Below are 14,156 nucleotides of genomic sequence, written 5' to 3' on the forward strand. Positions count from 1 at the left end.
CCTTCTCTGGGCCCAGCTCCTCCCTGTTAGCCTTTTCCCTGAGGGACTCCTGTGTCCACTCACTTGGAATGATACTCAGAAGCAAACTCCTGGTTTCGTTCAGGTACTAAGTCTAATAGAATTAGCATTAAGGTCTGAGCCTTAGGTTTCCCTATGTAATTGCAGTGACATCCCAGGGCAGGTCATAGGGCAGGGGACTAGATGACACTTGTCCAAGTGTTGGATAGTAAGGAACATATTTGTGAGGAATGCCTGGAATACCCATCCTGTGTGCAAGTGCAAGAGGCGTGTCTCGGCCTGGTTCTTTGGTCTGTGAAGTGAGCACAAGCATGCATTGGATGGATCCCCAGAGGGGGTGCGACCTGCAAAAGCAGTGATGCCTACAGCCCTGGGACTCCCCTATGGGGCCGGAGCCTGGGGGCCTACTGAAAGCAGTGGTGACTAAATGAGAGACTGAGTCGCTGAAACTAGCTTTCATTGGTCATTGATTGTTACCAGGAAGAGAAGGTGGGACCTGGTATCCTTTTCCCACCCACACCTGCCCAGTGAACAGTGAGTGCTTAGCAGGCAGTGATCCACACACGCCCAATAGCACCAGGAGAATTGGGGCAGAGGCAGTTCGAAGGCCCTGGGGCAGCACTGGGCTCAGTCCCGTGTCCATGCTGCGGTTCATGTGTCAATAATAGTGCATACGGCCCAGCGTGCCCGTGGCTGTGGTTCCGGGCCCGATTGTGCCAGTACCCAGCAGGTCTGGCTGCCCAGTGCGCCAGATCTCCCGCAGGATTCGCTCACGCTCCTCCAGCCGCTGTGCCCGCTCCAGCTCTTCCGCTGATGTGAAGACATTGACACTAAGGGGCCCGTCGGGCTCAGTGGACAGCTCCTGGCCCGGGAGCGTGTCATCAGGGCCCAGCCTCGTCATGGTGTCCTCATCCTCGTCGTCATCGTCATCTTCCGGCTCTAGGGTGCTGCTGCGAGGGTCCCGGCGCGGAGCAGGGGCCCGGGGCCGCGAGCGAGGCGCGCAGGAGATGCTGATGACTAGCAGGCACAGGGTCAGCAGCAGACCGAAGCAGACGCCCAGCACGAAGTAGAGGCCGAAGCTCTCGGGGTTAGCTAGGGAGCAGGGAACGGAGGTCACAGGGGGGCCTGACAGGCTGGAGTCGTCCCGTCTGGGAGAGATCCAGAGTCTAAGCTTGGGGCACAGAACGGAAGGGCAGCAGGGGACAGGAATCTGGGGGTAGGGCTGGGGGGTGAGCAGCTGGGAGTGGAGGGCTGCCTGTGCCAGGACGGACGGGCTCTGTGCTCCCAGGCCCGGCCCTCACCTCGGATGTGTGCATAGGCCGCCAGGCTGTTGCTGAATAGCTCCATGTCCTTCCTCGGGGCATCCATGGTCCAGGGACGCAGCTCGCCTGTCAGCCCGCGAGGTCAGCCAGGTCAGGCCCTTTAAGGCCCGAGGCGCTCACTCCTCGGGCAGCTCCTCCACCCTGGGGGAGAGCAGTTCCCCTCATTTGGGCGCAGGTCTGGGCTCTGCTAGATGGAGTCCTTGCTTCCCCGCAGACGCCCCTTCATCCCGGGGAGCGGCGGAGAGGCCGCACACGCTCCGCCCCCTCGTGGGGTCCCTAGGCGAGGCCCAGCGCACGGAAGGACGAGGCGGTGCCTCGGGCTCCCCTGTCGCCTTCCTCCTGCACCCCTCCGCCAGCGGGACCTCGGCCCTGCTCGCTCACCCGTCAGCGTCCCGCTGCCTGCCCCCGGCAGTTGCGACTCCCCGGTGGCTGCATACACCCGGGCCGGGCTGGGCCGGGCCGCCCCGTCCGTCCGCCTTCCTCGGTTCACACTGTGGTGCGGCCGGACACGCCGATGGACCAGCCGGCGGAAAGTTTCCTCCGAGGAAAGAGGAGGGACTGGGCGGGGCGGAGAGGCGGGAGGAAGAGCGCCTGGAGGAAGGGGAGAGGGGGCGGCCCCTGCTCCCCTACAGGAAGCCGCTGGGGAGGCCGCTCACAGGGGCCGCCCCCGCCAATGCTAACAACATTAGTTACTAAACATCCCTAAGGCCTGGGCGCAGGGAGTAACATCCCCCCCCACACACCGTAGACGTTCCTCCTTACAAGCCTACCAACCCTAGACTATGGCATCATTAAATCTCCAATTTGCAGATGAAGTAAACCGAGTCATAAAGATCTTGAAGAACTTTGCCACATGGTCAGGACTTGAACCCACAACTCTCTGGCCGCAGGGCGCAGACTCCAAACTACTTCCCTGTGCCTGGCTCCTCCTGTGATGGGGGCGGGTCCAAAACGGTTCATCCCTGGAGCCCTTTCGTAGACCCAGTGGAGTCAGCCGGCATCCCCACGTCCTCATTGGTCCTCCTGGGAGGGAGAGGCCTCTCCTCCCAGTGGCCTGGCTGAGTGTGTCCAGCTGCTGTGGTCACCCAAGGTTAATGATTGCCGAACTCGGCGGTGAGCCAGGCCCCAGAACGCTGCAGACCCTAGCGGGGCCCCTGCCTCTTGCAAGCTCGGGGAACGTACTAGCTGCTTTGCCCGCTGGACCTGCCCAGACTCACACGTGTGCTTCCACCTGGGCTCAAGACTTGTCCAGAAGTTTGCTGGGGGATCTGCAGCTGGGCTTTTCTTTCTGCCTAGTCGTCTGGCCACCACCACCCCTTCCCTAAGCTGGATCTGGGGTGAGGGGGAGGCCTTCTTGGCGGGAATCTTGAGAAGGCGGAGGGAAAGAATGGGGAGAGGAAATTGCAGGCATAGCTGTAGGCGCTGCCTGAGGGCCATTAACCCCCTCCCTGTCCAAGCTGCAGGGCTCTCCTCCCCCACACCTCCCGACTCCCCCAGGCCAGCCTGGGTTCAAGTAGGGGGCAAGAAGAGATGGAGAAAGGAGTTGAGCTGATTCACACCTGGATGTATTTGTGATTGTTTAGTCTGCTCTGTGAGCAGATAGAAGCCTCTTGGCCCGTGTGTATTTACCTATTTGCACATAATGCTGCTCTCAGCATTCCAGTGTGGGATGGGAACAGCACCCCCACAAACCCCCACCCCCATTAGTAGATGCCTGGCCCCTCCTAAGAATGCAGATTCAGAGTAAAGAGGTTACAAGCCCTTAGGAGGCAGGCACCATTGGAGGCTGAGAGGTTCCAGGATGTAATGGGATCCATGAATGTGATGGGTAAGATCTTGGGCTGCTCTCACAGGTACACCCCAGGTAAGAGCTGAGTTCCGGGGAAAGGGTAGCCATGCCAAGATCTGGGGAGAGTGGCTAGGCAGGAACAAGGGATAGGGGCACGAGTGGAGTTCCCGGCTTTCAGAGAACGAGCGACCGCGGCCATCTACTAAGGAGCTTGGATGTCATTTGTAAGTGAATTATTGGTAAGCCCCTGGGGTCCTAAGTAAGGGAGCATCAATAATCACACCACACTTTGGAGATAGGCTTGGCCACAGTGGGGCAAGAATGGAGGCAGAGAGAGCAGAGGGCAGACCGGCAAGTGTTCAGGGAAGCAGTGGTCTGGGCTTAACCCAGAGAAACAGGAGGGGAAGACTAGTATTGGGAATGCGTTGAAAATCATGGTCTTGCCAGCCACCTAACCGTTAGTAGTGCTGCAGCTTAACTTGTACAACTAACTGTATGTATGGAGGAGTCATTTGTGTGGCACACACCTATTCTCTCAGGAAGATGATGTGAGATTTGAGATGGGTTTCTGCAAAGCAGTCTGCATCACTGTGCCTAGCAGATCTGCCTCTGCCTGTAGGCAAAAATGTGTCCATATGTGAGCTGGATGTGACTCTGCCTTGGGGAAACAGGCTATGCTGAAATAAAGGAAGTGTTGAGATGGTTGCTGAGCCCTGCAGAGAGATAGATGCTACTGGAATGAACGCTACCATCTACGGCCAGATCCTTGTGTGTAACCATGAGAAGTGGCTTTGGCCCTGATGGCTCTGAGAAGTAGAGAGCTATTGAAAGTCCCGGAGAAGGGCCTAAAGCCTTTGGCTGAGATGGCCATCCACAGTGGCCAGCTGCCTGCCTTTGCAGCCATAATTGTCCGGCCCCTTGTTTCTCCCCTTTGGCTGGAATCTCTCGTGTCTTCCCATCTAGCTTGTATCCTGCCTATTCACCGGTAGACTCTGTTTGACCAGGACTCTACAACTTGCCTGGCCCCTTGTCCTCTGGCAGGCCCATTTCTGCCCTCCCATCTGCTTGTGAGATCAGAGATTTGTCATGTTGGAAGGCCCAGAGAGGAAACAGGAAAGGCAGGCCTTGGCAAGTTAGGGGGCTGAGGAATCCAGACTGAGAGAGGCCTCAGGGCCCTAGCTTATCCATCAGGGAGTCTGCCCCTGCCCATTTCAGCCCATGGGACTGGCTGGCCCTGTGCGTCACTCAGGCTTCCCCCACTCTAAGAGCATGGTCTTGAGAGAGGTGGGAAAAGGGGAGTCACTCAGGACCTCCTGTAGTTTGTCATGTTTCTCAGTGTCCCCATGCCCCCAGCACTGTCTAGGAAGGGATCCTGAGGAAAAGTTTGCTCAGGGAAGGGGAATGGTGAGAGGTCCGAACTGCCCTCTCTGTCATCCCCTGTGCAGTTTATAACATGGCTTCTATTTGACAGAGGAGGAAGACAAAGCTTAGAGACATCATGTTGCTTGGAAGTTCACGTAGGTATGAGTAGTGGGGCCCGGCGGTTTTGAACTTGTGTGGAGACAGAGTACTGTGGAGGAGTCTGTCATGGTGAGACACTCAGCACCTCAGCACCTCTCTGGGTGCTTCCTACTGTGCTGTTCGTGCTCTGGAAATGAAACCCAGCTGGTGCACCAACTCATCTTGTCCTATGATATAAAAGTGACATGTATTGGGGCTGAAGAGATGGCTCAGTGGTGAAGAGCACTGGCTGCTCTTCTAGAAGACCCAAGTTCAATTCCCAGCACCCACATGGCAGCTCGCAAACATCTGTAACTCTAGTTCCAAGGGATCCAACACCCTCATAGAGGCAAAATCAATAGACATGAAAAGTAAATAATTTAAAAATGTACAGTGGTCATTGTTAAGTGAGTCTGTGTGTGACTATTGCTGGAACATTGCTGTAGGGGTGCTCTGTGTGTTGTGATTAGTGGAGTCCTGAACAACATAAAGTAGAAATTCCCTCCACTCTACACAGCAGTTAAGATTCCCAGGAAATAGCTGGGCATGGTGACCCACAACCCCTACAGTCTGGATCCAGAGGCAGGCAGATCTCTGTGAGTTCGAGCCAGCCTTGTCTACTAGTTCCAGGGCAGAAAAAGCCTGTCTCAAAAAATAAGAACAAACAAAAATTACCAGAAAATTCACAGTTCTCTGTGTAGACCCAAATATTTTTCTGCCACCATTTATGGGTCTTGATATTTGAGTAGGGAAGGACTGATCACTAATTGAACATACAGGAACCAGGTAGAGTTCCAGAAGAGAGAGGACATGGAGTGAAGGCTTTGAGGAAGCTTGTCCTGAGACTTACTGACATGGGTGGGTGGGGGAAGAGCATGGCAAGAGAAGCCAGTGGTAAAGACAGGCTCCAAAGCTGCACAGAAAGCCTGTCTCGAAAAACAAAACAAAAAAACAAACAAAAAAATTAACTTGAGTTCTTGGAGATAAACAAGAAAAGAATGGTTATGGTTTGTAATGTGTTTGTGTGTGCAGTTGAAAGAGGGTCAGTTGCACTAGCTAGGCTTTTGTTGACATAAGCTGGAGTCATTTGAGAAGTAGAAACCTCAACCAAGAAATGCCTCCATCAGATTGGCCCGTAGGAAGCCAGTGGGGCCTGTTCTTGATGATTAATATAGAAGGGCCTAGCCCACTGTGGGCAGTGTCACTTCTAGGTAGGTAGCCCTGGGGAGTATAAGGAAGCAGTCTGAGCCAGGCAGTGGTGGTGCATGCCTTCAATCCCAGCACTTGAGAGGCAGAGGCAGGCAGATCTCTGTGAGTTCGAGGCCAGTGTGGTCTACAGAGTTAGTTCCAGGCTAACCAAAGCTGTGACATAGAGAAACCCTGTCTCAAAAAACAAAAAATGAAAGCAAGCCAGAAAGCAGCATTTTCCCATGGCTTTGCTTCAGTTTCTGCCTCCAGGTTCCTGCCTTGACTTCCTTTGATGATGAAGTACAAATAAATGTAAGATGACACAAACCCCAACTTGTCTTTATTATAGCAAAAGAAGCTTAACTAACACAATCACTATGGCAGGCCCTATACCCGAGGCTTGTTCATTTACTTTGTGAGTGTTTTGCCTGCCTGCCTGCCTGGTGCCTGAAGAGTTCAGAAGAGGGGTCTGATCCCTCTGGAGCTGTCTAAAGACAATCTGGGTGCTGGGACTCAAACCTGGGACCTCTGTAAGAACAAGTACTCTTAACAGCTAAGCCATTTCTCCAGCCCTGTTTTATTTTGATGTTTCTCTGTTTATATAGCTTTGGCTGTCCTGGAACTTACTCTGTAGACCAGGCTGGCCTCAAACTCACAGAGATCAGCTTGCTTCTGCCTCCTGAGTGCTGGAACTAAAGGTGTGTGCCCCCATTGCCTGGCTTTAGTTTGTTTTTTGAAAAACAAATTTATGTATATGTGTCTGTTTGCTATGTGTGTGTAATGCTTGCAAAGGCCAGAAGAGGGTATTGCAGCCTCTTGGAGCTGGAGTAAAAGGCAGCCTTGAGCCACCTGATGTGGACTCTGGGAACCAAACTCAGGTCCTCCGGAAGAGTAGTAAGTGCTCTTAACTGCCATGCCATCTCTCTGGCCCCTTCTTTGACATTTTACACATTAATAATGTAAATTTTGATCAAAAGCAATGTATTTTTTGTTTTTGAGACAGTTTCATGACCTCTGGGGATGACCTTGAACTTCTGATCCTCATGACTCTCCACTTCCAATGCTGGCATTACAGGGATGAGACCAGTTTATGTAGTTCTGGGGATTGAACCCAGGCTTCATGTGTGCTAGGCAAGCTCTATCCCCTGGCTTCACCATATGGCCGGAACTCACCATGTAGACAAGGCTGCTCTCTAAATCACAGAGATCAGAAATCTCAGATTACGGGCATATGCTACTACACCTCGCTATACCTAAGTTTTAGACGGCTCCTCTGGTCCCTGTGTTGCCTGGACTGTTGGGGATAGGAGAGGGGGCTGGAGATGAGTGTTGCAAAGGAATGAAGACAGACAGATGGACAGAAAGCTGGGATCAGGTGGTCTGGGCTCTAGGATGGAGAAACTTCAGCTTGAAAATTATATGGTTGGAAAAAAGAAACAAAACCTGAAGATTAGTAAAGGACAAACAGTCCCAGTACAGATCAGTAAACCAGAGATGGCTCAGAGGTTAAAAACACTGGCTGTTCTTCCAGAAGACCAGGGTTCAGTTCTGAGCACCCACAAGGGCTCACTATCACCTGTAACACCCATTCCAGGGATATAATGCCCTCTTTTGGCCTTTGTGGGCATCAGGCACACAACTGGTACAGATATACATACAGGCACAACAGTCATATGCTTAAAAGATAAAAAAATTTCTTGGAAAAGAAAAGTATAATGCCTGAAGAAACAGGGCTCATTTGTCTAACTGCTAAAAGCAAAAACAAAACAACCGAGGAGGTTCTGAAGACCAGTTGGGTGCCAGATTGAATTGGGAGACCTAGACAGCCCGAGACATCTGTACCCAAAGCGAGAGGTTGTGAATGGAGACCAGGTCCAGGGCAGCAGCTGGCAGGGGTGGATGAAAGGAAGGCATCTCATGGTCTTGCACCTGGTCGGACAGAGCAGGGGTCCATCCATGTATGTTATGTCATGAGAATCAGGCCCATCTGTGTTGGGAGCTGAAAATTATGCTATTAGAGAATTTCTCCAGTATCCTATCTGGGAGCTCTGGTCTGCACTGTATTGCAGATGCTAGCTGATTTGCTATTGGATAGTATGGCCTCAGTGGAGTATGTCCCCTAGTTTTACATCTCTATAGAACTAAGCATTTGAATAGACCTGCACCAGGGCGGAGGGCTAGGTCTACTGAGGAGAGAGGGTTTTGAGGTATCTGCGGAGAGGGCCTAGAGAGGTTAAGGAGAAACGGTTGCTGGTGTCAGTGAAAAATGATTAGAAAGGAGTTGAGTTGAGGAAGATGCTGGAATAAAGGAGAGACTCCAGTTTTGTGGCATGGAACTGAGAACTCTCCAAAGATGACTAGATGCTTGTGTCTGGTCTTTATGCCGTTGGGTTACTAGGAATTTCCAAGTCCATGATCCCCTAACTCAGGCCGTACCATGTGGCTTCTATGGTTTGGGACTGAGACAAGCCGGGCCACAACACATCTGGGAGAGGGTTCATTTGCTGTGGTGCCTTTTCTCTTCCTTGCCCAACTAGGGGTGGTCTAGCCTACCTTTCCCTTCACCAGGGAGTGCTCGCTGTTTCTTGGCTTTGCTGGGAAGTACATTCTGCAGTCTAAACTTAGGCAACGGAAGGAAGGAGGAAGGAAGGCAGGCACCCCTGGGCTTCCCAAGGAGGAGAGGGCAGTTCAGGAAATGGCCAGCCCTGGCTAGCTCCTTACCCCAGCTCTCTGGAACAGGCATGTTGGGGGCATGGCTGCCTCTGACACAGGACTTTGTAATGAGGGGGCTTCCTACTTGTCAAGGCCTTGCTACTCTTCTGCTTATAGTGGGCAGAAGCAGGACCAAGCCAAGCTAGAAGCTCCCATTGGGCATTGGCAGGAGGCAGGCCATTCCGGTCCTCTCCGGCTTCTGGCAGCACCACTTAACTACTTGCTGGCCGGAGGTCGCAGTGCACCTGTTGACAGGGCCCAGAGATAGAGGACCTGCCTTGCTGGGATAGAGACGGCAGGCTTGATTGAGGACAAGAACAGAGGCATGGCTGCAGGCCATGGTGGCTCCAGATCAGGAAGTTTTATTGCTGACATGCAGGAAGAGTCCCCATGTAGTACAAAAATACGTCTTTATACAAACTTTTTTGTGACTTTTTCCATTTTGTTTTTTTTTTGTTTTTTTTTTGTTTGTTTGTTTTTGTTTTTTCTTTACAATAGGACTTCTCAGTGTATGACACCAGTGAGGGAAGGCCCAACCTCCTCTTATCTGCATTGCCAAAAATACCATCAGTCCTAGGGTTGACCTCGGCAGGAATCAGGCGGTCTGATGGGCTCTGCAGACCTGAAGGTATTGCTTTTAAAAGGAGGACTATGGATGCAGGCCTAAGACACTAGGCAGGGGCTCCACCCAGGAGGGCCCTTAACCAGGCCTCAGAGCCTCACTGGAGGGCAGTCATGGGCTGGAGTCCAGGCTGACTGCATTTCTGCTCCCTTAGGAGACTTTTTGTTATCAAATAAATATAGAAAAGAGCCCCCACTGCCCCCAGCACCATGCCCTGACTCTCAGCGGCCAGATGGCTGAACTAGAGGCAGGGCTGGGTGCTAGGGGAAGTGCTGGGCTCAGGTGGGTTCCTGCAGACCCAGCAAAACAGAGGCACAGGCGCCCAGGGCTAGATAGGGGATATGGGGAGGAAGGGGCATGGGCGGCCCTGCTACGGCTGGCAAGAGGTGGCCCCATTTTTTCCAGATGGGGAAACTGAGGCACAAGGAGGTTTTTTTTTTTTTTTTTGGGAACTTGCCCAAGGTCACTCACAGTGAGTCAGCTTTTCAGGGGGTGAGGGGCAGCTCACACTCTAGGAAACATGGCCTCCCCCACTGGAGAGCAAGAGGCAGGAAGTCTAGGACTGCCAGGAGGGGGACATCGATCGTCCTCTCTGAGGGTACACAGGGTGTAGGCCTCCAAAATTGGGTCTTTGCTTGGTACTGGGTGTGCCAAGTCCAGTGCAGGAAGGGGCATTCTGGAGAGAACAGCATTTCTGGCAAGACGGGCATCCACTTCAAAATTTCGGCTCAAAAAGGATAGCAGGGCTGTTCTCAAGCCAGGTAGGTAGGTAGGTCCCCGTTCCCTACAGGTTTTCTCCAAGTCTTCCACCCCTAGGTAGGCATCTGCCCTGGGATGGCCACAGGTCCCTTCACACCACGTCCATGTCACCTGCATACCACAAGAGGATGGAGGAGGCAGGGCTAATGCGCACGTGCAGCACCTCAGAGAAGCTACTGAGACAGACAAAGAGCCAAGTGACAAACAGAGGGCCCAGTGGGTGAGAGCAGAGGATAACTGGCAAGAGAACTCCTAGGTGCCTGGGGGCGAGAAGGGAGCCTACATAGAGATGTGGGCCCATTATCCAGCCAGGCTGGGGGGCAGAGAAGTTGGGTGCAGTAAAAAAATAAATATATTTGAATTGGGCGGGAGATGAGGTGAAAGTGTTCCAAAGCTTAGACTGGGGGCGGGCCCTGGGGTAGTGGTGGGGACATGGTCAGTGGCAAGGGTGCTTACTGGGGGCCAGTAGCGAGCTGCAAGGTCAGCTTATATGGACTGTGAGGAGCAGTGGCCTGGCCAGGCTGTAGCTGTTCCAGAGCCTGGATGGCGAGCATAGGCTCCCCTCTTTCCTCCCGGCACTCGGACCAGAGACAGCATGGTTAGGTAGACAGAGGTAGATTAAAATGTCATGATTAAAAGCAGATCAGGTATCTAGAATTCTCAGATTAAAAAAACAAACAAAAAAAAAAACCCAAAAAAACAAAAACCAATCAAGCAATCATCCCAAAAGGTAGCTTTGTGGTACCTCTGTTGACCCTGGCTGTGACCTGGGCTGTCCCTATCCCTGCCCTGTCCCTATAGCAGCCTGGGAGTCAGTCCAGCACTGCTGGGCTGGGCCTAGGCCGGATGGCTGGGCTGAGGAGAGCTGTGCTGGGGCTGGTGCCCTAGCTGAGGGCACTATTTCCGCAGATAGCGCTGTGCCAGGATGGCTGTGTCCAAGGAAGTCATGGGCTGTGCATCATGTCCCAGCCGCCGCACTGGTGGCATGCTACCAAATTGCCGCTTGGGCACCCATGTCCGGGCCTCGTGAATGGAGCTTTTCTCTTCAGCAAGCAGCAGTTGCTGTCGCATGTAGTTCTCAAACTCGTACTGGGAGCATTCCTCTGTTACCTTTGCCTGTGAGACCGAGAGACCAAGGTGAAGACAGAACACAGGGAACCAGGGCTGGGCAGCCTGGCTGCTGAGGTCACGCTTCCCAGGCACCACCATTCAGGCTCTGTCTCCCTAGAGGCTAAGCGTGGGGCCCTCAAGTCCTCCAGCCAACTGGCCCTCACCTTGCTAGCCGATGTGAGTAGTTACAGGGGGTCACAGCTGTGCACAACCCTGTCTTCTGACTTGATCTCCACCTTCCAGTTTTACATCACTCACCCATGGTGGGGGTGTATATGTGTGTGTGAGGGCGGGGTGCAGGTGTGTCTCCTCACAAAGGGTCTCTGAACTCAGAGGGGCTGATGCATGCCAAGGGTTGAGAGCAGAGTTGCTCTCCAACCGTGGCTGCAAGCCGAGCTCCCTCCTGTGCAGGCAGGCAATGCAAGACTGCAGTGGCAGGCCCTGACTAGCTCCCCGGCTGCCAAGCTGTGTGACTGTGGACACATCACTTCACTTCGCTGATCCTCGGGCTCTTCCTTTGTCAATGGGATAATGCCCCACAGGCTTTAGGGTGGACTGATGGGAGTTGGCTAGGGCTTCCAGGCATGGCCCCTCCTGGTCCTACTCACTCACTGCTTACTAGGGAGCTCCAAATGAGGGTTCCTATAACACTCAGGTCCAATTTCCCTCTTGGGGGTGCTCCAAGACCACCCACAGCTGATGACTAGCACTCCTGTCTCTGTCCCCACCTGTGGCCCAGCACTTTCTCCAGTGCAGGGAATCGGGAGGAGAGACAAGAGGGACAAATGAATCATCTAAAAAATGAAAAGCAGGAAGGGTGAGAGAGCCCAGTGAGTCAGCCATGGAGAGAAATGGGACTTGGACAGGAAGAGGAAGCCAGCAGAGGCCCAGGTGGCTGCCTGGCACTGGGGCCTCCCAGGAGCTGGCTCTGTCCATGTCAGCTGTCTCTCTCTTCTCAGGCTGGGGACCTCGATGGACAGGACACAGGCAGGCCACAGTACCTTCCTGTTGCCAAGGCTGGGGGAGGAAGCCCTGCACACATCTACCCTCGCCTCCCTCTCCACACTCACCTCCTGGGAGCTGTCAGAATTGCTCATTTGGTCATCAATGTCAGGAACCACTTGTAAAGGCCCACTCAGAGAGGACAGGGACTGCCTGCCGGGAAGAGGGACATGTCAGATTAGGTCTCTACTGCTCCTAACTTGTCTCGAGTCAGTGCAGCTTAGGATCCAGCCAGGACCTGCCTAACATGGCTGACTGCTCTGGGCCTCTCAGCTGCTGCAAGGGCTGTGGTAGGAACAGCTGGCACATCTGGCAGGCAGGAGATGCTCACTCTGCACTCTACCTACACCCTCATAGCCCTACCATTAGGATAATCTGAAGCTGATGGTACAGCAGAGAAATGGGTTGCTCATCTGTGCACGGTGACAGCTCCTTGCCTTGTGCAGGTCCACTTACCAAGATGCAATGATGGCACTGAGGGACTCAAGGACATCCGCAGCGGCCAGGCGTTGCTGAGGGTCAAGGACCAGCAGTTTCCGGATAAGACACACTGTGTTCTCAGAGACCCTCCCATCCCTGGACAGGGAGGAGGAAGAAGAAACCTCAGCAGGGTGATGGGGGCTGGCCCTTGACACAGGGCTCTAGGACCCCCGTGGTGTTGCTGTCTCCTCACTGAAATCCCAGAGAGCCAGTTGATCCCTTCCCATCCCTCCCAGGAGGCAAGACTCACTCGGGGATGGTGTATTCCGCAGCCTTGATCTTGCGGAAGAGCTCCTGTGGGATGCTGTCGTAGAAGGGGAACTGGCCGTAGAGCATGGTGAAGAGAACCACACCCAGGGCCCACATGTCACTAGGCTTGCCCCGGTACGGCCGGCCTGAGGACAGAGCACATACACACTCACTGGGATTGATGAACCTGGGCAGCTGCTCACTCCAAATCCCACCTTTGCCTCAGGTCCTATTTCCATTCTTACTCCCAGGGAAGCACAACGAAGTCCCTTGAGCTCTTGCATGCTTGCCAGTCCCCTGCTAAACAGGTCAACTTAGCCTTAGTATCCTTATCTGTAAAAAGGGGTTTGTGACATTATCCTTAGGATAGCAGTATAGCTTTATTTGGGCACAGGAGTGTTGAGACAGGGTCTTGTTATGTGGCCCAGGCTAGCCTAGAACTCAAGATCCTCTGGTCTCGGCCTCCCGAGTGCTAGGGTGCCAGATATGTGGTACCATGCTCACACAGCTGGGCTTCTAGTTTGTTGTTATGTATGTATATATATATATATATATATATACATATAATATATATATATACATACATATATATATATTAAAATTTCTAGCTCTATTTATTTATTTATTTATTTATTTATTTATTTTGTATGCATTGTTCTGTCTGCATGTATGCCTGCAGGCCAGAAGAGGGCACCAGATCTCATTACAGATGGTTGCTGGGAATTGAACTCAGGACCTCTGGAAGAACAGCTAGTGCTCTTAACCTCTGAGCCATCTCTCCATCTCTCCAGCTTCTAGTTTTTAACTTTGCAGCTTAAATGCCACATCTTGGGAAAGATCTCTTAGTGACTTTATATGCTCTTTTGGAATGACCATCTCTCATAGCTCTAACCTGATGTGTGCACGTGACCAATCTGTCTTGTTCCTCCATTAGAACAGAGATCTTGTACAGGGTGGGTCAGGACTGGCTTGGGCTCAGTAGCCCACAGGCTACCATCTGTCCAAGGAGTGCACACATACCACTGAGCACATCAGGACTGATGTAGGCAGGGCTCCCCCTCTGGTCCTTCAGCAGGTCCCCCTCACTCACAAGGTGTTTCCCAAGGCAGAAGTTGGTGATAGTTATCCGATGGGTCCTAAGAATGGGAGGCAGAGAGTGAACACAGAGGCAGCAGAGCCAGGCACCCTGCTCGGTCAGGTCCCTATTCCAAATAAAAGCACCCAGGCTTCTCTCTTCAAGAGGACAGCAGCTGCCTCCCCTTAACCTGCTGCGCTAGCTCAATGTCACGGTACAGCTCAGAGCTGGAACGATTTCCAGAGACTTTCACCAACACTCAAGATTGGGAGTAGCCCACAACTTCAACATAATTTCCCACATACAGGAAAAAGACCAGTTGATATGAAT

At 52.9% G+C, this 14,156-nt stretch overlaps 2 protein-coding genes across 5 annotated transcripts in view; both read right to left on the reverse strand.

Moving 5' to 3' along the window:
• Nucleotides 1-458: 458 nt before the first annotated feature.
• On the reverse strand, nt 459-2,235 carry Eva1b (eva-1 homolog B). Of its 3 annotated transcripts, none has more exons than XM_035439627.1 (3): nt 2,115-2,235; nt 1,320-1,481; nt 459-1,110 (listed from the first exon to the last, which is right to left on the reverse strand). In XM_035439627.1, the coding sequence occupies exons 2-3, from the start codon at nt 1,384-1,386 to the stop codon at nt 677-679; spliced, it is 501 nt and encodes a 166-aa protein (XP_035295518.1). In that variant the 5' UTR covers nt 1,387-1,481; nt 2,115-2,235; the 3' UTR covers nt 459-676. The 3 variants fall into 3 exon arrangements, with proteins under 3 accessions (XP_035295518.1, XP_027255067.1, XP_027255066.1); XM_027399266.1 differs by lacking the exon at nt 2,115-2,235 and adding an exon at nt 1,722-1,912 and having other exon boundaries at nt 1,320-1,406; XM_027399265.2 differs by lacking the exon at nt 2,115-2,235 and adding an exon at nt 1,722-1,909.
• A 6,631-nt stretch (nt 2,236-8,866) lies between these two features.
• Nucleotides 8,867-14,156, reverse strand: part of Stk40 (serine/threonine kinase 40) — a 40,507-nt gene continuing 35,217 nt past the window's right edge. For both annotated transcript variants that reach the window (XM_027399253.2, XM_027399252.2), the window contains exons 7-11: nt 13,772-13,887; nt 12,753-12,897; nt 12,479-12,598; nt 12,091-12,175; nt 8,867-11,026 (exon numbers count right to left, since the gene is read on the reverse strand). In XM_027399253.2, coding sequence (XP_027255054.1) covers nt 10,808-11,026; nt 12,091-12,175; nt 12,479-12,598; nt 12,753-12,897; nt 13,772-13,887 — 685 coding nt within the window. In that variant the 3' untranslated portion in view covers nt 8,867-10,807. The remainder of the gene's footprint in view (nt 11,027-12,090; nt 12,176-12,478; nt 12,599-12,752; nt 12,898-13,771; nt 13,888-14,156) is intronic.

Source organism: Cricetulus griseus, chromosome 2 (assembly GCF_003668045.3).
Source record: "Cricetulus griseus strain 17A/GY chromosome 2, alternate assembly CriGri-PICRH-1.0, whole genome shotgun sequence".
Lineage (NCBI taxonomy): Eukaryota > Metazoa > Chordata > Mammalia > Rodentia > Cricetidae > Cricetulus > Cricetulus griseus.

Bases quoted from the DNA above. Each gene is read 5' to 3' on its own strand.
- Eva1b (XM_035439627.1), bottom strand. From the start codon at position 1,386: ATGGATGCCCCGAGGAAGGACATGGAGCTATTCAGCAACAGCCTGGCG. The intron at 1,111-1,319 runs GTGAGGGCCGGG...CCTGCTCCCTAG, and splicing joins GGCCTATGCACACATCCGAG to CTAACCCCGAGAGCTTCGGC.